Raw genomic sequence first — 25,739 nt, 5'->3', positions numbered from 1 at the left:
TGCGTGAACCTGGCTGCATGGTGTCACTTTTCAGGGGGTTTCTGTTGTACAGGTACCTCTGGAGCTCTTCAAACACAACATGGCACTCCAAACTTGTGAAAACAGAGCTCCAAAAGCTAAACTTTACAACCTCCCTTCTCAGTCCTGCTGTGTGCCTGGCCTGTAGAATATTGCCACATAAGGAGTATTGACATACTCGGAATCAGAGCTCGCACTAACATTTTGCCAGAAGGGTAATACTACTCCTCTCACCATTTTTGAGGAGTATTTTTAGCTGGGGATGAGTGTAAAATTTTCAATAATACAAACTAGTCGTATATAGTTCTATCCCCTTCACGTTGCAGCATTTTTTTTCATTCATTTTTCGCTCTCCATCCTCAAAAATCTATACCTTTCCATGTACAGAGCTGAATGAGGGCTTATTTTTTGCGTAACAATTTTTAATTCTCAGTGACGTAATTTATTCCATGTCGTGTACTGGGAGGCCTGAAAAAAATGCCAAATGTGGTGAAAAAAACACTTTCTGGTGGGATCAGTTTTTACGACTTTCACTGTGCGCTCCAAATGATACGTCTACTTTTTTCTTTGGTTCGGTAGGATCACAGAGATACCAAATTTATGTAGGTTTTATGAATTTCTGAAAATGTATTCAAACAACATTTTGCCATCTTCTGATGCTACTAACTTCTTCATACTTTGGTGTACGGAACTGTGTAAAATGTCATTTTTTGCAAGATGAGATAACGTTTTCATTGCTGACATTTTGAGGGCTGTACAGCCTGCTGGTCAATTTTTATTATGTGATGCAAAATGGTGCAAAAGTGGCGCTTCACACATTATATGTTTGTTCCCTACTTTTCTTTTATATAGATCACAGATAACAGATCAAATGGTAACAGCCCATTGGATCACTGTTATAAGTGATCTGTATAGAGCGACATGCAGGGAGGATGCATATACCGTATTTTTTGCCCTATAGGGCGCACCGGACTATAAGGCGCATTAGTCCGATGCGCCTTATATATGTAATAATTCCATATATAAGGCGCATCGGACTATAAGGCGCGGGGTCCGGGGGCGTGGCGGAGGTCCGGGGGCGGAGCGGAGACCCGACGGGACGCGGCGACGGGGAACGCGGGGAAGGTGAGGGGGAGGTGGAGGAGGGCAGCGGACCATACTTACATAGGTCCCCGCTACCGGAGACAGCAGATCTCCAGCGGGAACTGCAGACCACGCGGCAGAAGTTGTTCGTGCCGCGTGGTCTGCAGTTCCCGCTGGAGATCTGCTGTCTCCGGTAGCCCAGCGCCATGCCCAGCACCATACATAGGGCGCACCGGACTATAAGGCGCACTTTGGATTTCCACGGAAATCCAATGCTTTTAAGTGCGCCTTATAGTCCGGAAAATACGGTAGCATTCTCCCTTCAGCCTTTCACTGTAAACAGGGCTAGGGTGACAGGGGACGTACACCCCTAGGAGAATTTTCGCAAGGTGTAATAAGTTTATTATCAAGTAGTTTTGTGAGCATACAGAACAAACAGGTGGTTTCCAAATATGATGTGCAATGGATGCCCAAGATGGAAATTGCAATTATTTCTGGAAATACACAAGTTTGGTTCTCATTATGTGATGTCCAGTTTGTGCCACTGTGAAATGTCAGCTCTCTGATTAGGAAGCCATGTTTCCCCATGTGAAAAAGACCCAACATGTAATCCTTAACGCTAGCCAGAAATTACAGCAGGGCTCCCTAATGATAAAGCATCATGTGTATTTCAGGCACAACTTGGAGAATTACAAAGGATGTTCTATCAAATCCAGATGGGAGGGGAAATAGATGAAACCATCAAGTGACCCTAGTTTGCAAAGTAAATCCCTCAAGGAAATAATCAAGAAGTATAAGTGAGCAATTTGAAAGTTGTTACTATAATTCCTTCTACCGAAATAAATTCACAACAAAGGTTGGACATAAATTGTGAATGTGTTGCGTATAAGGTGGTGGAATATACTAAGGGACCAGGTAAAATTTATTTTACTCTGGAGTTATATGGTATATCCTGAAGTACTCTTTCATGCAGAGGCCAGGTTTGTCAGGGAAGGTCTCGCAGTGGTATACTGTATAGTGTGCTTCCCATTTTGGAACAGATGCTGCATCTTTCCTAAGTCCTTCCTTTCGTAGCAGCTTGAGGGACTTCACTTGGAAATTGTTATCCTGGCACAACACGAGGGAAATCTTATGCAGAGGTACTGGGGCAATGTCCTTGTTGTCTAAATAGATCAGATGACATTTTCAATGCAATTTGTTTTTGGACTGTAGGTCTTAACCGTTATATTTGATATATTGGACATTTGGGGAAGGGGCAATAACTAACATGTTTATGATTTTTACTGTTTATATTTATATGATGTTTACTGTTTATATTTATATTAGTTCTAAGGGAAGGGGGTGATTTGAATCCTGTCTGTCCATTGCCATGTGATGGACAGACAGGTGCAGGGGCCATTATTATCGTAGACAGTAATCAGAGCTGTGTGTATTATAACGGCTTGTCCATCACTAGACCACAGACAGATTTCTATCCACTTGAATTAAACATAAAAGCTCGCTGTAGCAGGACAGCAAGCAGAGCTCTAGAAAACCATGTGCAATTGATGCAGAAAGTGTATTGGAAAATTGTAGAACTTTTCATTACACAAAGCATATTATTTGCTGAAAATGGACAACCCCTTCAACTTGAAGCCATCATTCATCTAGTCACATTATCCATTTACATTTCATATATCAGTAATCTTTATTTCATTCAACAATTGATAGCTCTGAATGGGGTTACAGTCATTTATAAGACTGCTTCATTTTATAACCTGGAAACTTCAGATGAAACATGGACGGGGCAAACTTGTCTTTAGTTTGTGGTTATAGCCAGGGGCGCACCTGCCATGAGGCGAGTTGAGATTCTCGCCTCAGGCGGCGCGCCTCCTGCTAGGCAAGGGAGCGGCGTCGGGCTCCCTCCCACTGGCATGTGTTCCGGCCCGTACATCTCCTCGCCCCTCACATCCAGCCGCCTGCTGCCTGCACATGTATTTTCGCACCGGCCGACACTTGCCCCGCCGCCCGCCCCTCAAATCCACCCGAGGCTGGCACATGTACCTGCGCGCCCCACACATTCCGCCAGCACATGTTTTTGCATGGCAGCCGACACTTCCCCCTGCGGCACGCCCATCACATCCATCTGTGCGGCCAGCGCATCTCCCCGCCCATGCCGCCGCCCATCACATTTACCCACCCGCGGCCGGCACATGTGTTTGCGCGCCTGCCAACACTTGCCCCGCAGCCTCCATCCACCCCCGCGGCCGGCACATGTTCCTGCGCGCCGGCCGACACTTCCCACCGCGGACCGCCTATCACATACACCCGGCCGGCACAGGTACCCGCCCCAGCCCAATGTTTGCGCCGGTCGCGACCACCCCCCCCCCCCGCTTCTATTCCGCCTCCCCCCCGCTCCGATTCCGCCCCCCCCTTCCCCCGGGCTCCGATTTGCCCCCCCCCTCTGATTCCCACGTCCCCCCACCCCCACCGGAGGACAAGGCAGACGAGAAAACAAGAAAAGAGTTAAGGTAACTTCTATGTATGTATATATATATGTGTGTGTATGAATGTATGTATATATGTGACTGTGTGTGTTTGTATGTGTGTAATATATATATATATATATTCTGTATATGTATGTGTGTATATTTGCTGTATCTACTGTTTATATATGTGTATGTATGTGTGTACCACAGTGTATGTATTATATGGTATATGGTGGCACGCTGTATGTATTATATGGTATATGGAGGCAGGCTGTATGTATTATATGGTATATGGCGGCACGCTGTATGTATTATATGGTATATGGCGGCACGCTGTATGTATTATATGGTATATGGCGGCACGCTGTATGTATTATATGGTATATGGCGGCACGCTGTATGTATTATATGGTATATGGCGGCACGCTGTATGTATTATATGGTATATGGCGGCACGCTGTATGTATTATATGGTATATGGCGGCATGCTGTATGTATTATATGGTATATGGTGGCACTGTATGTATTATATGGTATATGGCGGCACGCTGTATGTATTATATGGTATATGGGGGCACACTGTATGTATTATATGGTATATGGAGGCACACTGTATGTATTATGTGGTATATGGCGGCACGCTGTATGTATTATATGGTATATGGCGGCACGCTGTATGTATTATGTGGTATATGGCGGCACGCTGTATGTATTATATGGTATATGGCGGCCCGCTGTATGTATTATATGGTATATGGCGGCACAGTGTATGTATTATATGGTATATGGTGGCACGCTGTATGTATTATATGGTATATGGAGGCAGGCTGTATGTATTATATGGTATATGGCGGCACGCTGTATGTATTATATGGTATATGGCGGCACGCTGTATGTATTATATGGTATATGGCGGCACGCTGTATGTATTATATGGTATATGGCGGCACGCTGTATGTATTATATGGTATATGGCGGCACGCTGTATGTATTATATGGTATATGGCGGCACGCTGTATGTATTATATGGTATATGGCTGCACGCTGTATTTATTATATGGTATATGGCGGCACGCTGTATGTATTATATGGTATATGGCGGCACGCTGTATGTATTATATGGTATATGGCGGCACGCTGTATGTATTATATGGTATATGGCGGCACGCTGTATGTATTATATGGTATATGGCTGCACGCTGTATGTATTATATGGTATATGGCGGCACGCTGTATGTATTATATGGCGGCACGCTGTATGTATTATATGGTATATGGTGGCACGCTGTATGTATTATATGGTATATGGCTGCACACTGTATGTATTATATGGTATATGTCAGCACGCTGTATGTATTATATGGTATATGGTGGCACGCTGTATGTATTATATGGTATATGGTGGCACGCTGTATGTATTATATGGTATATGGCTGCACACTGTATGTATTATATGGTATATGTCAGCACGCTGTATGTATTATATGGTATATGGTGGCACGCTGTATGTATTATATGGTATATGGTGGCACGCTGTATGTATTATATGGTATATGGCTGCACACTGTATGTATTATATGGTATATGTCAGCACGCTGTATGTATTATATGGTATATGGTGGCACGCTATATGTATTATATGGTATATGGGGGCATGCTGTATGCATTATATGGTATATAGGGGCACACTGTATGTATTATATGGTATATGGTGGCACGCTGTATGTATTATATGGTATATGGTGGCACGCTGTATTAATTTTATATTATATGGCGGATTGTTGTATGTATTTTGTTCTTTGTGGTAGCTCGCTGTGTCTATTATATAGTACATGGTGGCACACTATAGATTTTGCATTGCTTTATTTTCACATTAAACCAATATGATTGTCTAGTCCCGACACTCCCTGATATATTTCATATATGGAGGGGGGCGTTTTTCTATAGTTCGCCTCAGGCAGCAGAAAGGCTAGGTTCACCCCTGGTTATAGCTTAGCATAATCGTTTAACTGCAGCTATGATGCTAGGAGTTTACTGCAGGAATAATTCCAGCTCTGTCCTGCATAAGGGGTTTACTGCAGGAATAATGCCAGCTCTGTCCTGCAGAATGGGTTAACTGCAGGAATAATGCCAGCTCTGTCCTGCAGAAGGGGTTTACTGCAGGAATAATGCCAGCTCTGTCCTGCAGAATGGGTTAACTGCAGGAATAATGCCAGCTCTGTCCTGCAGAAGGGGTTTACTGCAGGAATAATGCCAGCTCTGTCCTGCAGAAGGGGTTAACTGCAGGAATGTTGCCAGCTCTGTCCTGCAAAAATGTATAGTTGCAGGAATGTTGCCAGCCCTGCCCTGCAGAAGGGGATAGTTGCAGGAATAATGCCAGCTCTGCCCTGTAGAAGGGGAGAGTTGCAGGAATGTTGCCAGCTCTGCCCTGTAGAAGGTGAGAGTTGCATGATTGGTGCCAGCTCTGCCCTGCAGAAGGGGATAGTTGCAGGAATAATGCCAGCTCTGCCCTGTAGAAGGGGAGAGTTGCAGGAATGTTGCCAGCCCTGCCCTGCAGAAGGGGATAGTTGCAGGAATAATGCCAGCTCTGCCCTGCAGAAGGGGATAGTTGCAGGAATAATGCCAGCTCTGCCCTGTAGAAGGGGAGAGTTGCATGATTGGTGCCAGCTCTGCCCTGCAGAAGGGGATAGTTGCAGGAATAATGCCAGCTCTGCCCTGTAGAAGGGGAGAGTTGCAGGATTGGTGCCAGCCCTGCCCTGCAGAAGGGGATAGTTGCAGGAATAATGCCAGCTCTGCCCTGTAGAAGGGGAGAGTTGCAGGATTGGTGCCAGCTCTGCCCTGCAGTAGGGGTTAACTGCAAGAATGCTGCCAGCTCTGCCCTACAGAAGGGGATAGTTGCAGGAATAATGCCAGCTCTGCCTTGCAGAAGGGGATAGTTGCAGGAATGGTGCCAGCTCTGCCCTGCAGAAGGGGTTAACTGCAAGAATGCTGCCAGCTCTGCCCTACAGAAGGGGATAGTTGCAGGAATAATGCCAGCTCTGCCCTGCAGTAGGGGATAGTTGCAGGAATGGTGCCAGCTCTGCCCTGAAGAAGGGGATAGTTGCAGGAATAATGCCAGCTGTGTCCTGCAGAATGGGTTAACTGCAGGAATAATGCCAGCTCTGTCATGCAGAAGGGGTTAACTGCAAGAATGCTGCCAGCTCTGCCCTGCAGAAGGGGATAGTTGCAGGAATGGTGCCAGCTCTGCCCTGCAGAAGGGGATAGTTGCAGGAATGGTGCCAGCTCTGCCCTGCAGAAGGGCATAGTTGCAGGAATGGTGCCAGCTTTGCCCTGTAGAAGGGGATAGTTGCACAAATAATGCCAGCTCTGCCCTGTAGAAGGAGTTTACTGCAGGAATGTTGCCAGCTCTGCCCTGCAGAGGGGGATAGTTGCAGGAATAATGCCAGTTCTGTCCTGCAGAAGGAGTTTAGTTCAGGAATGTTGCCAGCTCTGCCCTTTTCATTCAGGCAGCACGGAAAGCAAAACAGCAGAAGACCTGCCATCTCCCATCTACCGATGTAATGAGCCTGTGAAGAGTGAGGAAAGGAAGTCACCTCCCTCACATGTAGCAGCGGTGTCTGCAGGGACACTCTGCTTTCTGCACTGTGTGTGGGAAGTGTCAGTGAGGGAATGAGCCGGCAGAGAGTGGGTAATGTCCTGCAGTCCCAGTCGCTTCCTGTCTGTGTTGTGGTGATAAATATGGTTGCATACAGCACAATACCTTTTTTTTTTTTTGGTATTGCAGCCTTTTCAAGGGTACTATTGACATTGTACGGAAGTTTAGATACATTGTGGAATCCTGATGCAAATTATTAAGATATGACACAGCAATTTATAAGTTTGGTATCTCCATGATCGTATTAATCCTGAAAATAAAGGTAATGTGTTAGTTGGGCTGCATAGTTAGACTATATTCACACGACAGTTGGGAGATGTATATGCATTGCCGCACACATGACGGCAATAGGCGCACGGCGCGGTATGGTATCGCACACGTGCAGTGCTGTACTGTTCCGTACCCGGGATAAGATATCTTTTCCCGTATTATGGAGCCGTATGCCATATATCTCTATGGGGAGGGGCAAGGGCGAGTAGGTCTCACCTCTCCTACTCTCTTGTGTGCCAATGTGTGCCCGCTGTGCTACAGTACGGCGGGCACATGTTGGTGTGAATGCAGTCTTAAAGGAAATCTACCACTGCTAATGGTAGGTATTAGCTGTAAACACCGGGCACCAGCTCAGGGTGAGCTGGTGCCGGAGCTTACCTTTGCTAGTGTTTTAAACCGCTATATCGCGGTTCAAACACATTTTGATGAACAGACCCGAGATAGCTTCGGCGCTTGATGCCGCGCGCCTCCATAGGAAGTGCCGGAGGCGTCACGCGCAGCGCTGAAGCTTCTTCAGGTCTGTTAATCAAAATGTGTTTAAAGCGCGGTATAGCGGTTTAAAACACTAGCAAAGGTAAGCTCCGGCACCAGCTCATCCTGAGTTGGTGCCCGTTGTTTACAGCTAATACCTACCATTACCAGTGGTAGGTTTCCTTTAAAGCTGTAAAACAAAACCTGCTAGAAAATTGCACAAATGTGTTTTTTTTCTTTTTGTCCGTTCACTGCATTTAGAATTTTGTTCCCCTGCTTTCCACTTTTATTGCACAAAATTAAATGAAGCAACTAGGTAATACTATTTGTCCCACAGATAACAACCTCTTGTGTATCCTTATAGATAGAAAAACTATGGCTTGTCCTGGAGGTTTGTATTGCAGTTTATTGAAGAAGTGATCAGTACTCCCCAACCTTATTGTATTCGGGGGGCGGCTGCACCCAAAAAAATTTTTCCAGGGAAAAAATGCCCAGCAAATACCACATATCTAACCCCCTTTTCCATAGCCCCCCCCTTTAGTCACCTTCTATAGTGCTCTCTTTCATGTAACCCTCTCCTGTTACTGTATCCCCCCTTTATAGTTCCCCCTTTCATATAGCTCCCTCCAGACAGTTCTCCTTTTTCCTTTTTATTCCACATATACACTAGTATAAGTTTACGTGAGTATAAGTCGAGGCACCATATTTTACCACAAAATAAACTTATTGAGTTGGGTACAAGCCTAGTGTGGGAAATGTAGCTGCTACTTATTAACAAATGTCCAGCAGTCTCCCCTCATTAATAAAATGTTTAAAGCAGAGCCCCCTCAAAAGCGCACTGCCCCCATAAAAGTAATGGCCCTTGCCCAGCCCCCATAATAGTAATGCCCCTTTCCCAGCCCCCACAAAAGTAAAGCCTCTTGCCAAACCCCTACAATAGTAATGCCCCTTGCCTCGGCTCGCCCCCTCTTTACTGTCACTCGGCCCACCCCTCATTAAATTAAAAAAAACTCTATACTTACCTCTGACGCTCCTCTTCTGTTGTGGCTTCAGGATATTCTTTGCCCTGTGGCTTCCCGGCAGATGGCCAGCGGCTCGTCTTTGCCCACTGCCAGTACTTACACTTGGGCTACATTCACACGGACGTATAAAAACGGCCGTATACATACCGTTTTTTTACAGGTTAGGCTGCATGCACACTGCCGTGAGCCCGCCGCACCGTAGCACGGCGGGCACACGGCAGCGCGGGGAGAGGAGGAGGAGGTGAGCGCAGCTCACCCCCGCCCCTCTCCATAGCGATGCATGGCCGCGGCGCCGTAATACGGGAAAAGATAGGACATGTCCTATCTTTTCCCGGGCTACGGAGCGGTACGGTGCCGCACGTGTGCTGCACCGTACCGCTGCCGTAGGGCGCCGCGAGCCCATAGAAGTGTATGGGGGACGTATATCGGCCGTATATACGTCGGCCGTATATACGTCCCCCATACTGTAGTGTGAATGCAGCCTTACATACGGCCACATTCATTTCAATGGACAATACGTTCAACCATTTATATTGCCGTTTTTGACACTGGAGTGTACGTACCGTATACTGGCCGTATAAAAATATAGAGCATGTCCTATTTTCTCCCGTATTTCAGTTCTGTATGCCCTAAAAGTCTATGGGCATGTATAAAATACGGGTTAAATACGTGCTGCATACGGATGAAAAACGTCACGTATTTATACAGAAATACAGCCTGTAGATACAGGACTGGAGAAATACATGTCCGTGTGAATGCAGCCTTACACTGCCAATTACTTCATTGTGTGTAAGCACTGGCAGCGCATACAGACGTGTCACTGGACATCTGCCAGGAATTGGCGGGGCAAAGAAGAACCTGGAGCCCTGGGAGAAGAGGAGTATCAGAGGTAAGTAGAGTTTAACTTTTTAAGCTCTTTTGGCTGCGGTCCGTGACAGTGTTCTGCAGCCCAGTGGTTGAAGACCACTGCCCTAGGGGACCTGAAATAATATTAAAAAAGTAAATTGAAATATAAACAAGTAAAATCATCAAAATCTTTTGTATGTTTGTGTCCCAAAATGTCCAAAATAATAAAAAAACATTTTTTCCCGTCAATAAAATAAAATTTGTCAAAAGATTTTTTTAAAAAAAGCTGTAGGAAAATGGCGCAACTGTGATCTTTTGGCAATTCTATTTTGAATATTTTTCCAGCTTCCTAGCACAAACAATAAAATGGTGCCACTAGAAAGTATAATTCGTCACACAGATGTGAGAAGTGACTTGCTACAAACCGCAGTACTATTACGCCTAGCTTGTGGCACACCTTAATGACTGTGGCGTGTAAGGGGAAAGCAGGAATCCCCCACACTCCCCTCCCAGATCAGACTTCTTCTCGAGCCACTTATTGGGAGATCCAATCCTTTCCCTGGCAGCCCTGAGGTCTGATGTGTGATATGTACCCCTGGGTGTCTTGTACAAGCGAACAAGCCCATGTATAAGGAAAAAAGTTTTAAAATGTTAAAATGTAAACCCTTTACATAGAAATAAGTAATAAACTTCAAAAAAAAAAAAACTGTCAAATTACTTGGTATCCTCATGTCCGTAACAATCTGTACAAAATGAGACGGCTAAGAAAAAACAACTCTTCTTGCAAAAATTAAGCCCACAATAAGTTCTGTCAACTGAAAAATAAAAAAGTTGAAAAAAATTGTGATTCGAAAATAAATTACATTTTCTCCAATATTGTTTTTATTCTGAAGAATTTGGCAAAAATAGTAAACGTGAAAAATCGTACCCAAAGTTCTACACCTCATAATATTCTTGAAAATTTATGGGATCTATAAAAAACATGCCAGTACAAAGTAAAAATTCGAGTTGTCTTTTAGCAATGGTGCCAAATGAACGCGTGTGAGATCTGCTCCACTCTGAAGCTCTCTCTAGGCCCATTAATTACGCTCTCAGTCACTTGGGTTAGAGCTCTAGATGGGTGGACTTCGGAAAAAGGCAAGCAAACCTCTGCTTATTCCGCCTCTCTTCACCACTTTCTTCGGGGAACTAGCTGCGCCTTATTCTCTCGAGCGCTGACTCCTAGCCAACCATGTGGGATGTGGATTGTCCTTCAGTGGACCAGGCCTTACGTATAAATAATAAATACCAAAAAAAGAAGACCCAATACTAGGTAAACTACTCCTATTACCAATCCAAAAACATGCAATACCAATAGAGGTATATAGGACCAAAGTATTCTCTATCAAGTAATACTCATAACCACTTAATTAATGAAAATATCATACAGACTTTATTATTAAGTATGGCCATCAAAAATAAACCATTAAAAACTTAGAATAAAATCCACAGGAACAAGAGTGTGGCGATGGTCAACAGTCTCTCAATACATAACAAGCATTATCAAATGCACAAATATCAGTAAGATCACAGTATACTCAATTTTGGTTGTAATCCAGCATATTACCCACCCGGGTGTTGCATAATACCAAAATTATGAGCCAATGAATTATGACCACCGCTGTGGTCACTTCCCAAACCAGGAGCGGAGTGAAATAGAGAGAATGAGTAACTTCTTAATGATAAGTTCTCACCCATTATGATGCACACCTGCTTTTGGATCCAAAGACTTTTGGCTTCAAAAGATATTGCGTAATCTTTTAAAGCCTATTATGAATCACTTTATAATCTTAAAGCCCCGCTGGGACTTTTAACTTATCCATATGGACTTTAAGATCTTTGCCAAGCTACTGGCCTCTCGACTAGCTCCTATTCTGCCTAATTGCATAGAGGAAGACCAGGTCAGCTTCAGCCGTGAGGCACATGTTAGTAGCATCAAAATTCTGCTTGTGTCACAGTTTTTACAGCGACAGGGTATCCCTGTTTGTCTCCTTTCGATAGACGCAGAGAAGGCCTTTAACAGAGTGGACTGGTCTTTACTTTGCAGTTGTCTACTTCAGATGCGCTTGGCCATGGGGGACAGGATCAACATCTTACAGCTGGTGTTAAAGTAAACGGTTTGTTTTCTGAGCCTTTCACAGTGTCAAATTGGACAATGTACCTTGCCAACGCTATCTGTGCAAACCCAGACATAGGGGGAATCCTAGTCAGAGAACACCTATCAAATCTCTCTATATACAGACGATCTCCTGTTTTATGTTACAAACCCTCAAATATCTTTCCCGGTTATCATAAGAGAATTGGACTGATTTGGGCGTTTAAGTAACTTTAAGGCAAATCTCTCTAATGCTAAAGCCTTGAATCCATCGCTAACAGAGAGTCATGGGGTTCTCTTGTCCCAGTCCTTTTACATTCCGTTGGGTTCCGAATGTTTTGAAATACCTGGGTATATGGAACGCACATGCTTCATTACTCTGAAATGGGATAGGAGATCCCTATCCTTGTTTGTTAGCATAAAAGTGATCTAAATGGATATACACCCAAAATTTCTGTATGCTTTTTAAGCAGTCCCGATTGTTCTCCCTCACTCCTTTTTCCAAAAACAAGCGATGGCAATCGGCTAATTTGGGGGGGGGGGTTCAGTTCCACCCTCAAATTAGATGTGATGTCCTCTGCAGATCCAAAGATAGAAGTAGTACCGGGCTGCTTGACATGTGTATATACCGTTTTTCCTCAGTGTTGATTTGATTCCGTTTCCATGGCACAAAGCAATGGGTTTGTGTGGAAAGTGCGCTCTCTCCAGCAGACATTAGATCTTTACCTTTGACCGGGATACTCTATTGATGAGGTGACTCGTGACACATTAACTATCTGGACTAAAGCTTCAAAGTCCCTTAGGCACTCCTCCCTTTTTGGTATGCTTTATTCAGCAACCTCCATTTTTTCTACAAAGAAAAAGTATGCAGTCGGTAACAAGTACCTCCAGCCCCGGCTCACACCACAAATGAGGACGACCCCTCTTGTCCTAATGTGCACGGACCGGTCAGGAGCATGACCGTAGACACAGCAAACAAAGGCATATAGCCATAAGTCCAGCACAAAAAGGTGGAGAGGTAAAAGGATATTCTTTATTGTTCAAGGATTAAAAACCTCCATACAGGACATCACAGGCGGCGTCACAGACCTTGGTGGACTTATGGCTATATGCCTTTGTTTGCTCCATTTTTTCTACCGGCTGTGGGGAGTACTCTGTTTTTATGTTGGAAACAGGACACTTGGCGCTCCATATTTTGCAGAGAAAAAAGTTTTAATCAGCAGGGATATATATATTTCTCAACTCAGATTCGCTACAAGTTTAAAAAGCGTTAAGATTCAGTACCACCGACCTGCCATATGGTTTGATGGAATCCGTATTTAAGGTGGAAATCTGTTAAGAATCTGTGCTCTGTCCTCGCATTATGTTTCATTGTGCAACTTTATATCAGTAAACTACAGGCGGTCCCCTACTTAAGAACACTCGATTTACATACGACCCCTAGTTACATACAGACCTCTGGATGTTGGTAATTTATTGTGCTTTAGTCCTAGGCTACAATGATCAGCTGTAACAGTTATCAAATGTGTCTGTAATTAAGCTTTATTGTTAATCCTGATTCTTATGACAACTCAACATTTTAAAAATCCAATTGTCACAGAGACCAAAAAAGTTCTGGCTGGGATTACAATGATAAAATATACAGTTCCGACTTGCATACAAACTCAACTTAAGAACAAACCTACAGACCCTATCTTGTATGTAACCTGTGGACTGCCTGTAATAGCAACTATTATGCATCTCAGCAGTGCAGGATGCTTATATAAATTTAATTCGCCTATACAGGCAGACCCCGGGTTACGTACAAGATAGGTTCCAGAGGTTTGTCCTTAAGTTGATTTTGTCTGTAAGTTAAAACTGTATATTTTATAATTGTAGATCCAGACAAATTTTTTTTTTTGCCTCAGTGAAAATTGTCCTTAAGTATGGGACTGCCTATGCTGCATCTTCTTACTAGTTATTCAGTTATAGCACCAGCAATGATATATAAAAGCTAAAGCATGACCTTTATTAACTATGCATTAAAAAGTACCTACAGGCAGTCCCCGGATTACATAGAAGATAGGGTCTGTAGGTTTGTTCTTAAGTTGAGTTTATATGTAAGTCGGAACCATATACTTTATAATTGTAACCCCAGTCAAAGTTTTTTTTGGTGTCTGTGACAGTTGTATTTTAAAAATGTTGGGTTGTCATAAAAACCAGGATAAACAATAAATCTTAATTACAGACACCTTTAATAACTGTTATAGCTGTTTATTGTAGCCTAGGACTAAAGTACAGCAAATTACCAACATCCAGAGGTCCGTTTGTAACTTGGGGTCGTATGTAAGTCAGGTGTTCTTAAGTAGGGGACCGCCTGTATATAGATACACATACACCATATAAAACCCAACGCTCAAAAGAAAACTCAACAAATAGTAAATTACTCACAGCAATAAGCATTTGGTCTGATTAGAATAGCTTTTGCCTTATCAGATTTGCTTCATACATCTGGTTTGTGGTCACCAATATTATACAGTTAGTGCTGAAGCCAGGGAAGAGTATTCAATGGATATAACAACTTACTGTCCCTGCCCCCCCCCCCCCCGCCACCTTATGTCTCCCGCCCTTAAAGACAGTACCTTGTACTGAACTCTAAAAGACACCCCACTTCTCACCTCCCACTTGAATGGATTCCTCAAAGGGACAATAAAATAGATGCAACAAAAAAAAATAGATTTTGAGTTTACATTTGTGATATGGCTGGCTTTTCAACCACTGGCATTATTAGACAAGAATGGTCGTCAGGGGTAAATTAAATTTTTTTCTGATAAAACAATATGCAAGTACCAGACGGCGTTTAAAGAATATTTAAAAATCTACAAGGATCAGTGCACCACCTGGTGGGAGGTGCAAAGCCTAGAAAATTATATTAACCCCTTAGGGACATGGCCCTTTTTCATTTTTGCATTTTCATTTTTCACTCCCCAACTTAAAAAATTCTGTAACTTTTTGATTTTTCCATGTACAGAGCTCTGTTTGGGCTTGTTTTCGGTGTAAATTGTCTCAATGAGACTCTAGGCTGCCATAGCAACCGATCGACTCCCTCTGATGATGCTTCCGGGGGGGGGGGGGGGGCGGCGATCGGCCATCCAAGATGGAGGTAGGCATTTGACAAGGCATTTAGCAGTGACAGGCGGTTGTTGGCTCTCTCCATACACTCTTTGCGGCACTAGGACTATATAGTTAGTCCTCGGTCGGCAAGGTGTTAAATATAAAATCATACCTAGGTGTCTCGGGATCACTCTTGCACCGGGCACCAGGTGCAGAAGTATGGGTCTGATTACCAAAGTGGGAGCAAGAAGCCACGGCTAGCCACCTTCTTTTTATGCAGCCACTGCTTGAGGAGGATAGGGTTAACCTTGAAGAAGATTTCACTACAAAGGAGACTGGGTTGCAAAATATGCTTGAAATGGACTTTAGGGAGATCTGGGCATACACCATTTTCAGTACTAGACCAGTCAGTACTAGACCAGAAAGATTTTACCACAACACTGGTTCATTTTGTTGATGTATGATGATTTAAAAAAATACGGTTGGGCCCCGCCCCCTCACTGCGCTCAAACGTGGACCATCCTTAAGGGACTAATGCATAGTCATTTTGTACCCCCTAAGTTACCGGGCATGTGGTTGGATCAAAAACAAAGGGATTGCATCAAATGGTTGGGTTGGGAGGTCTCTAATCACAAACACCTCGCCAGGATGTTAAAAGACTTCATAAACTGTTTTTCCCAAGGGGTCATATACAAAGCTACATGTCCATGCGGTATAAGCAGTATAAGCCAAGCCAAACCTAACTTTGCTTATACTCGAGTCTATAAACCCCCCTCCCCCAGGTACTCTTCTTTCTTCAGTGATGCTCCGGTTCTGTGTTCCTGCCATGACGTAGCACGCACCATGACATTGGTCGCTTGCTGACATCATTGTGTGTACACTGCCAAAATACAGTATAGGCTGTACAGCCAGGGGGCTGCTGGCTGTATCCCGGGGAACAGCGGGCTGCTGGCTGTATCCCGGGGCACAGCGAGCTGCTGGCTGTATCCCGGGGCACAGCGGGCTGCTGGCTGTATCCCGGGGCACAGCGGGCTGCTGGCTGTATCCCGGGGCACAGCGGGCTGCTGGCTGTATCCCGGGGCACAGCGGGCTGCTGGCTGTATCCCGGGGCACAGCGGGCTGCTGGCTGTATCCCGGGGCACAGCGGGCTGCTGGCTGTATCCCGGGGCACAGCGGGCTGCTGGCTGTATCCCGGGGCACAGCGGGCTGCTGGCTGTATCCCGGGGCACAGCGGGCTGCTGGCTGTATCCCGGGGCACAGCGGGCTGCTGGCTGTATCCCGGGGCACAGCGGGCTGCTGGCTGTATCCCGGGGCACAGCGGGCTAAATACTGGGTAGAGTCTGAGACCAGAACATTTCCCTCCCTAGACTTATACTTGAGTCAATGAGTTTTTGTATCAAAATTGGGTACCTCGGCTTATACTAGGAATGGCTTATACTTCAGTATATACGGTACTCAATTATGCTATATTGACATTTGAAAAGTGAATGTGCAATCATTTTGTATTATTTTCTGAATTATTAAAATGTGCTTACAATAATAATCAATGTTTTCAGCTTTTTTTGGTATACATTTTTTAATTTACCGTTTTAATTTTGTTTTAGTAAGATACGTGAACAACTAGGTATGAAACCACTTCCAAGGGACAAGTTTTCGTCATTCTCTTCACCATTGGAGCCCTCTGTAGACAGAAAGAGAAAGGTATTTCAATTTGCAGTCACCCTTATGCATTTTTAAAGCAACCCTTATCTGATTGCATAAGTGCAGAGTGTGAGACAAACACATTTTTGTGCAGTGCAACTTCATGTCCTTATGTGAATTTAGAATTAAAGTTAACCCCTTCAGTACCTTTGTAATTTTACGGCAGCTTTGACTGTGACAGATGGCAGAAAGGACGTTTTTTACGTCAAGACAATAGCCAACTTCAAATGGCTATATCTCCTGAACCCTGGCATCTAGCAACACAATTCTGGTGTCAAATTAAATGGGAGCATCTCCACTATATGATATATCGATTGTGTACAGATGCTTAACAGAGCCAGAGACATTCACCCTTAAAGTTGCACTAAAATAGTTGATTTTTTAGTGCCGTTTATAAATTTGAATAGATATCTCCGATTTTGTTGTGCAACCTCTTAAAGGGTAGATTCTTCTTTTTAATATAACACTGGAATTATACGGCGCCGCCATCTTTCTGAGGATAGTCACTCCCCGTGACCTCAGACCGAAAATGCCCGGTCTATAAAAGTATGATAACTGTTTTTCACTGCGTGTAACCCCGTAACGGAAAATCGCGCTCAAAGTCGGTGGCACTTTTTTGCCATTTAAAAAAAAAATTAAAATTCTATAAAAAGTGATCAGAAGGTCGCACAGTCATAAAAATGATAACATTTTAAACGACATCAAAATCTTCAAAAAAACTACACCACCCACAGCTCTGTACACCAAAGTATAGAAAAGTTATTAGGCAAAATCCCCCAAAAATCATACCGACCCAAAGAATAAAGTAGACATGTCATTTGGGGCGTACAGTGAATTCCTTGAAATGCAAGCCCACAAGAATACGGCATAAAGCGTTTTTGTACCAATTTCACTGAATTTGGAATTTTTTTCCCGCTTTCCAGTACATGGCATGGAATATTAAATGCCACCATTTTGAAGTGCAATTTGTTACGCAGAAAATAAGCCATAACACAGCTCTGCACATGGAAAAATAAAAAGTTATAGATTTTTGAAGGTGGGGAGTGAAAAATGAAAACGCAAAAGCGAAAAAGGGCTGCGGCGTTAAGGGGTTAAAGTGGTGCATAGCAGAATGTCAAAAAATGTACCTGGTCTTTCTGGCATCAATGACCATCGGTACTGAAAGGGTTAAAAATAAAGAGATTTGTACTGACCAGGAGGAGGATAAAATTTCAAATTATGAGAATTTCATGGCCCTTTACTGGCAAAACTTGTGCCCTCCCCTTGTATTTTCCATCTTATGTTTGTGATGTGGTATAGTATGTAAAACCATCCCAGCCCTGCGCTGTAAAGACATAGTGTCCTTCCCAATGTTCTAGAATATTGAAGTGATGTTTAGTGCATAAAAATAGTATTCCAACGAAACTTCTTGCACAGAAACAAAATTAAAACATAACTCCAAAGTTATAATGCTTTTAGCAAATTCTAATAATTCTACGCAATCCCCCTCTATTAACAAACAGAACAATTCCTATTTTATACTGCACACCCTTTTCTTTCCAAAGTTATGACATTTTATGTTGTGAAAGTGTTTGACAAAAATCTCACCACTAACCTATTTGTGTTGCCCTGAAATTGAGTCCAATTCACTGTCCACAGTTGCCATGATATCTTGTCTTATCACTTAAACACAGTAAATCCAGTATGATTCCTACATATAATTCTACTGAACACTGCATTTTGGACATACATGATCCATATTGTGTCTAGCCTGGCAGCTTTCTTTAAATGCAGGAGCAAGTAACAGCAAGCTACTTCAGTGCTTGTACTAAACTGAAGGGTACGGCAAAGAAAAAATAATAGACTAAGTTGTTCTACATCCCAAGAGCTATTGATTTGTGAAGAAAAACACTTTAACGACTTCATGATCTGCGCTGTACATGTACGGTGCAGAGGTGTTTAGGCTGAATGAAGAGGGCTCACGAGGTGAGCCCTCTTCATAACCCCTTAAGGTCACAGCCATTTTGTAGCTTAACCCCTTCCCGACTTCTGACGTAGTATTACTGCATGGCGGGACGTGCGTTCCTGCAGCATGAAGTATTACTATGTCATGCTTCTGCCACCGGCGGGTGTCGGCTATATATGATAGCTGACACCCCCCCCCCCCTCCTCCCCTCTAACACCCGCGATCGGAGATCTCTTTGATCGCGGGTGTTAACCCCCATCACGTGCGGCGCTTACCGGGGGTAAGGGGGTCCGAGGCTCTGATCGCAGCCCCGGGAACTGCCCCGGGGCTGCTCGATCTTCTTCCGTTGCTGGGTCCTGCCTTCTGGCACAGCATGCTCAGTGTGTCAGATAATACAGTGTAATACATCTGTATTACACTGTATTAGGTGAAGAATAGCTTGAACAAGCGATCAGAGGATCGCTTGTTCAAGCCAACCTGTAAAAGTAAAGAAGAAAAGTTAAAAACACTAAATAAACACAGTTTTTTAATAAAAAGAATTAATTAAATAAAGTTAAAGTCACCTAAACACAAACATTCCCTATACACATCTAATAAAGTTAAAAAACCCTGAAAATTACCATAACCCCCCACATATTTGACATCGCCGCGTCCTTAACAATCTGTACAATAAGTCAGAAACATTATTGGACCCGTACGGTGAACGCCGTGAAACCCCCCCCGAAAAACTTGCCAAAAATGTACATTTTTCATAAAATCCCTTCACAAAAATACTCCAAAAAGTTATGTGCTCCAAAATGGTACCACTGAAAAGAACATCTCAACACGTAAGAAATAAGCCCTAAACCAGCTCTTTCAACAAAAAATTTTAAAGTTAAATCTCTGAAAAGATGGTGATGCAAAAACAAATGAGATTTTCTTTACATTAGTTTTTTACAGTAATATTGTAAAAATATATAAAAAAAAAAACTATACAAATGAGGCATCACCATAATCGTAGTGATCTATAGAATGAATAAAGATAGTATGGTGTACGACCCCAAAAAGATACAAAAAAAAAAATTGACAATTTTCTTTTCCTCCATACATTAAAGAGTCAATAAAATCTCATAAAAAAGCTACAGACCCACTATAATGAAATATTTGTAATGGGCATCTCATGTCGCAAAAAATAAGCCCTTACATGTCCAAATTGCCAAAAAATAAAGATTGTATAGCCAGTGACAATGCATAATCTGCTCTGAATGGCGCAGCTTCCCTTCAATGCCCTGGCCTGTGCCCATACAGAAGGTTACCACCACATATGGGTGATATCTATACTCGGGAGAGATTGGGTATCAAACTTTGTGGAGTGTATTGGTATTTTATCCATTGAGAATTTGTATATTTTATGAAAAACACATTCATTTAGCCAAAATAAATTTAATTTCGAAATTGCATCCAATTTTGTTTTTACCCCTGTAAAACATTTAAAGGGTTAACAAGCTTCAATAAGTTGTAGTTTCTATAATGGGGTAATTTATGGGGGTTTTACTTTTATTTAGGCCTCTCAAAGTGACTTGTAACCTGAGCAGGTCCCTCAATAGCAGGATTTTGCGTTTTTTATGAAAATGTGAAAAATTGCACCTGACGTTCAAAGCCCCATAACATCTTACAAAAATGAGAGTATGTATAAAAACCCACGGAGACATAAAGTAGACATTCAGTGAATGTTAGTTAAGTTTTTTGCTGTTATGACTGTGTGGAAAAAGTAGAACATTTTGAATTTTGAAAATTGAGAATTTTTCCACATTTTCACCAAATATCTGATTTTCTCATGAATAAATGCAAAACATACCACCAAAATTTTTTAACTAACATGAAGTGCCATGTTTCATGAGAAACCAATTTCAAAATCACTTGGATATGTTAAAGCCTTCCAAATTTATAACCACTTATAGTGACACATGTCAGATTTGAAAAATGGGCCATGTCAGGAAAGTGAAAAGTGGCTTCGGCGTTAAAGGTTTGAGGCTCAGCCCGATTTTTTGGGGATTCTGACCTGCGTCGCTTTATATGGTTATGACATTTGAACACTGTTACTTATCTAAACGATTCTGAGATTGTTTTTTCCTCACATGTTGTACTTCATTTTAGTGGTACATGTTGGCTGATAAGTTTTGCGTTTATTTACAAAGAAAAAGAAAATATGATGATTTTTTTGTAAAATTTGCCTTTTTCAAATTCGAAATCATAGCGTTTTCAGGCAGATAGATTTACCACCTAAATAAATGCTGAAATAAATTTCTGAATAACATTTCCCATTTGTCTACTTAATATTTTTATAATTTTTGAAATGTCTGGATAATTTATTTTGATGTCACGCGGCTTACAAATCGAATAGCGATTTTCCGGATTTTCAGAATAGACTATTTTGGGGATAAATACAGTTTTGTATGACATTTTACATATTTAATATTAAAACCCCCTATATAACCAACCCATTTTAAAATCTGCACCCCTCAAGCTATCAGAAACAGCTTTTACGAAGATTATTAACCCCTTGAGATCTTCATAGTAATTGAATCAAAATGGAGGTGAAACTTAGAATGGTCAAATTGTGCCGGTTATACGTTCATTTAGCCCTAAAATTTACACATTTCCAAAAGGTAAAAAGAGGAAACCCACCATTTTATGGGTCGATATGATTACGGGGATACCAGACTTGAATATATTTTCTTAAGTTTTAGTAAATTTGTCAAAGAAAACCCTAATGTGGGGAAAAAACTACTGTATATACATGAGTATAAGCCGAAACGAGTATACCGAAAAACTCGGCTTATACACGAGTATATACGGTATCTATCTATTTTTGTATTGCCGTCTTCCAAGTGGCATAACACTGTTACTTTTTGGCTATGGAGCTGGTTCATGGCTTGTTTTATGCAGGACATGTACTTTGCACCAGCATTATTCTGGAGTACATATGTTTATAGGGTTTATAACAGTTTTTTTTTTACCGTGTTTATCGTGTGGGTTCAGTAATTATTTCCTGTTATTCTACGGGTTGTTACGGACGCGGTGATACTATATATGTGGGGTTTGGGTTATGATTTAGACTTTTTTTTTAGTTATATGTCTCTTTAAAGTAATAAATCAATAAAAATGCACAAAAGCCCCAAAACATATACTTTTTCACTTTTTCCACCATGGGACATGAACAAGCAATCATCTGATTGCTTGTTCATGATAATACTGTTCAGGGCCGGTTCTACACAAAGTGGGGCCCTGGGCAAAACTAAAAGTGGGGCCCCAAAATAAAACAATTTTATGACCAGTCACAGTCAGCAAGAGGCTCCCTTTAGTATGGTAAAGCAAACTGTAATATGGGAGAATTTTATAGGAGATAGATAAATGATAGGGAGATTTATGGGCAGCATGGTGGCTCTGTGATAAGCACTACAACCTTGCAGCGCTGGTCAACATCTGCAAAGATTTTGTATGTTCTCTGTGTCTGTATGGGTTTCCTCCTGGGTCCTCCGGTTTCCTCCCACACTCCAAAAAATTACTGGTAGGTTGATTAGACTGTGAGGCCCATTGGGGAGAGGGACTGATATTTTCTGAAAGCAGACACTTGCCCCATTTTCAAAATTGCATTAAAGAGTTTATAGACATAGGCGCCTTCATGCAATTCTGCTTCAAATTGAAACATTTTATTAAAAATACTTAAAATTTGACTTTGATGGCAAAAGATTTGATCCAAACAGAAAATGTTTACCTTCACATCTCCTAAATGTAATACATGGACATTTGTAGAGTTCACAAATGTGCCCTATTGATATGTTCACATAAATAAATCCACATACTATCACTAACACTGTAATAGCTAGATATCTGCTTTTCAGCTACAAATTTTTAGACAGTCACAACCTGCAAAATATATCAGTAAAACAGAATAAAAAGTAAAGGCGCCATAAAACCTATATAATTTTGAAAGCAGACAACCAGGCGATGCATTTGGCAATTAACATTCAAAATTTCCTCTAAAATATGTACAAATCCAGATACTTATATAAAGAAAATCTACTTTCCTAAAACAGTAAGATGTGAGGAGATCATACATACCCCACACCAATATATTCACCAAAATATGCAGCAAAGGGAACTTCAAAAATTCACACAGATGTAACATTGTCTGTTCCTTACACAATAGTAACCCAAATAAATAACTATATATCCATAAACCTCTCTAATGAGATAATAAAAGTCACTTTTAGATTTGTGCGCAATGTATTAGCTGCACAATAACAGAACCCTCCTCGCTTCATAAGAATGAGAGTGAGAAAGTCATAACATAGGTGTAAATAATGGAGGATGATGGGAAATAAAAACTTTATTCCAGGACATGTGTGTGCTTTTGGTGTTACATATAACTTTTAGGACATGTTCTGGTCGCGGTGTAGTCACATTAGGTGAAGAGGATTGAATGTTCATCGTATCAGTCAATTTTCCCAACAAAAAATAACTATCACAAAATAAAAGGGAATAAGAGATAAAGGGCCACATTTATCACTTTTGTGCGCCTAAGTGTAGTAATTGCGCCTAAATTCTGGCGCACTGTTTTCCAGAATTATCACAAGCTACAACCATCTGTGATAAGTATATTTTCTGCCTCTTATTAATCACTTTACTTTAACACAGTTTAGGCGCAATTTTGGCGCAGTTTAGGCGCAATGTTAGATTCAGGCACTTACATGTGATCCTGCTACAAGCAGGGGGGGTCGATGGTGGGAGAAAATCCCCGAGAGGCATGTTAGGTGCTGCGGTCACGCTGACAGCGGCATTTAACGGGTTATACACCCGCGATCGGAGCTCACACCGATCGCAGGTGTAACACTGGGGTGCCGGCTATATGGGGTGCCGGCTGTGTTTCCCGATGCCGGTTTGGCTCAGATCTTGAGCTAAGTCACCGCGCTCAGCATCTGATATATCGGATGCAGAGTGTGAACCGGATAAAGAGGTGGGATTTGTTGCATATCTTTTTGAGACTTGAGGCTGCATGGCTTCTGGAGATTTGTTACAATGAGCCAGTGGCTCATTGTGATGAATATTATGTAAATAGTATGTAATACTGTGTATTGCAGCATATGGTAGGAGCGGTCAGACCATCTAGGATTAAAGTAGCCCAGATGGTCTAAAAATAGTAAAAAAAAAAGTTTAATGCACAATGCAGCTGCGACACAACACTTTATAAATATATGTGCAAGCTGTTTGCACATTCTTTCTAGTGCAAAGTCAGACAGAAACCTGGCACAAAAATTTTAATAAATCTGGGCCACAGTGTCCAAAAAGTCAATGTTGTCATGCTTAGCTAATACAGTTATAACACCCCACACAGTAGTCAGTAGTCAGTGCCCCCACAAAGTAGCCAATTCACATTGTCTGTCTTACTACGCACTACTGCCCCTTAGTAGACAAGTTACAGCCCCCTATCTCCCCCACCAATAGTATCCAATTCACAGTGCTCAACCCCACATAGTAGCCAACTCACAGGGTCCACATACAAAAAAAATTATTCACCTTTATTTTTTCTTCTAGCAGCAGTCATACTCGTCCCTGTCTCGGGGCGCCTCTCAGCTCACTGTGCATGTGTCCTGTCCCTATACATTGTAACAATGCCGTTTTTGTACTTCTGCTCTGCTTAGTTACACTGCACAGTGACGGGATGCTTGCGCAGTGAGCCACCTTGCCACTCACTGTGCATGACAGTGGGATAAAAGGTATGCTTGTGTGGTGAGCTGACTGACGTCATGAAGGGGATGAAAAAGTAGGATGTGAGAAATATGCCAATTAGGAAGCACACATTACTTTTTGAAATGGAGCCTCCCCCAGGATGTCATAAGGACTTGCTGGCAGGATGCCAGGTGAACTTTACTTGCGTTTATTACTAAAGAACTATAGACCACTAAGGTATGATAAGACCATGTCTTATTAGAGTATTTATTGGAACCTGTCCCCACTGAAATATAGCCTTCTGGTGAAAGGTTCCCTTTAACATTTTATTTACTTCTGTGGTTTTAGAGCAATGTCCTGAATGCAGTATTGCTGCTTCTTAAAGACCTGGACACTGAAGGCTTGGAGATTGTTCAGAGGACTGCAGAGAACCGGATTCACCAATTACAGAGGAAAACGTTCCAACAAGAGAGCTAAAAGCAACTAAGAAACCGATGCATGCTGGGAACTTTACCATTCCAGTTGAAAACTGCAATCTAGTCCCCAATCAGTCCATGCATAGATCTTGATGAATGCTTAACTTGTAGATGAAGAAATAAAGCAAAATTAGCTTTGCATTAAACTACTTTGATGAAAGCCAGAGATTGCAAAGTAAAGTAAGATTATGTAAAGCACTGTGTAAGTGCATATCATTTTGCTTTTTGTTAAACATTTCATGCATGATAGGAAAATATATACCATGAAATGCCTGTGTTTCTGGAAAATATTTGATGTATACTTTTAAACACCAATGTTTCAAGTTAAAAAAGAATTTATTAAAGGATGTACTGCTAGGCTTATTGCTTAGTCATCATCATCACATTGATGTTCAGTGTGATAGAATATATTCCTTCTGCAAGAAAGTTTATCCACACTTGAAGTATTTAAATAAACTTGTACAATAAGGCAAAATGTTATTACCATTTATATACTTGAGTATAAGCCGACCTGAGTATAAGCCGAGGTACCTAATGTTAACACAAAAAACTGGGGAAACCCATTGACTCGAGTATAAGACTATGATCGGAAATGAATTGCTCACAGCCTCTACCCATTGTATAGCTATTCAGCCCCTTGCCCCCGGATAAAAGAAATCCGGTGGATTTTGGCGTTGCACATATGGTGTGACATACAAGGTGATATGTGGTAGCGGTGAGTACAGTCTTTCCCGACTTTTATAACGGGTGTTTTTTGTTAATATGGCTTCTTCTATGTTTTTGTAATTTCAGAGAGAGGAAGATACTGCTAAAAAAAGCGACTACAAAGTCTAAAAATAAAACCT

General features: G+C 42.1%; 1 protein-coding gene across 2 annotated transcripts in view; it reads left to right on the top strand.

The window, feature by feature from the left end:
- Nucleotides 1-25,283, top strand: part of CFAP410 (cilia and flagella associated protein 410) — an 86,290-nt gene extending 61,007 nt beyond the window's left edge. For both annotated transcript variants that reach the window (XM_072120989.1, XM_072120990.1), the window contains 2 exons: nt 16,665-16,761; nt 24,767-25,283. In XM_072120989.1, the coding sequence (XP_071977090.1) occupies nt 16,665-16,761; nt 24,767-24,895 (226 nt within the window). In that variant the 3' untranslated portion in view covers nt 24,896-25,283. The remainder of the gene's footprint in view (nt 1-16,664; nt 16,762-24,766) is intronic.
- The last annotated feature ends 456 nt before the right edge of the window (nt 25,284-25,739 follow it).

The sequence above is a fragment of the Engystomops pustulosus genome, chromosome 8, assembly GCF_040894005.1.
Source record: "Engystomops pustulosus chromosome 8, aEngPut4.maternal, whole genome shotgun sequence".
NCBI lineage: Eukaryota > Metazoa > Chordata > Amphibia > Anura > Leptodactylidae > Engystomops > Engystomops pustulosus.
Note: the sequence above shows the minus strand (reverse complement) of the source record. Positions and strands in the feature narration are given on the sequence as shown.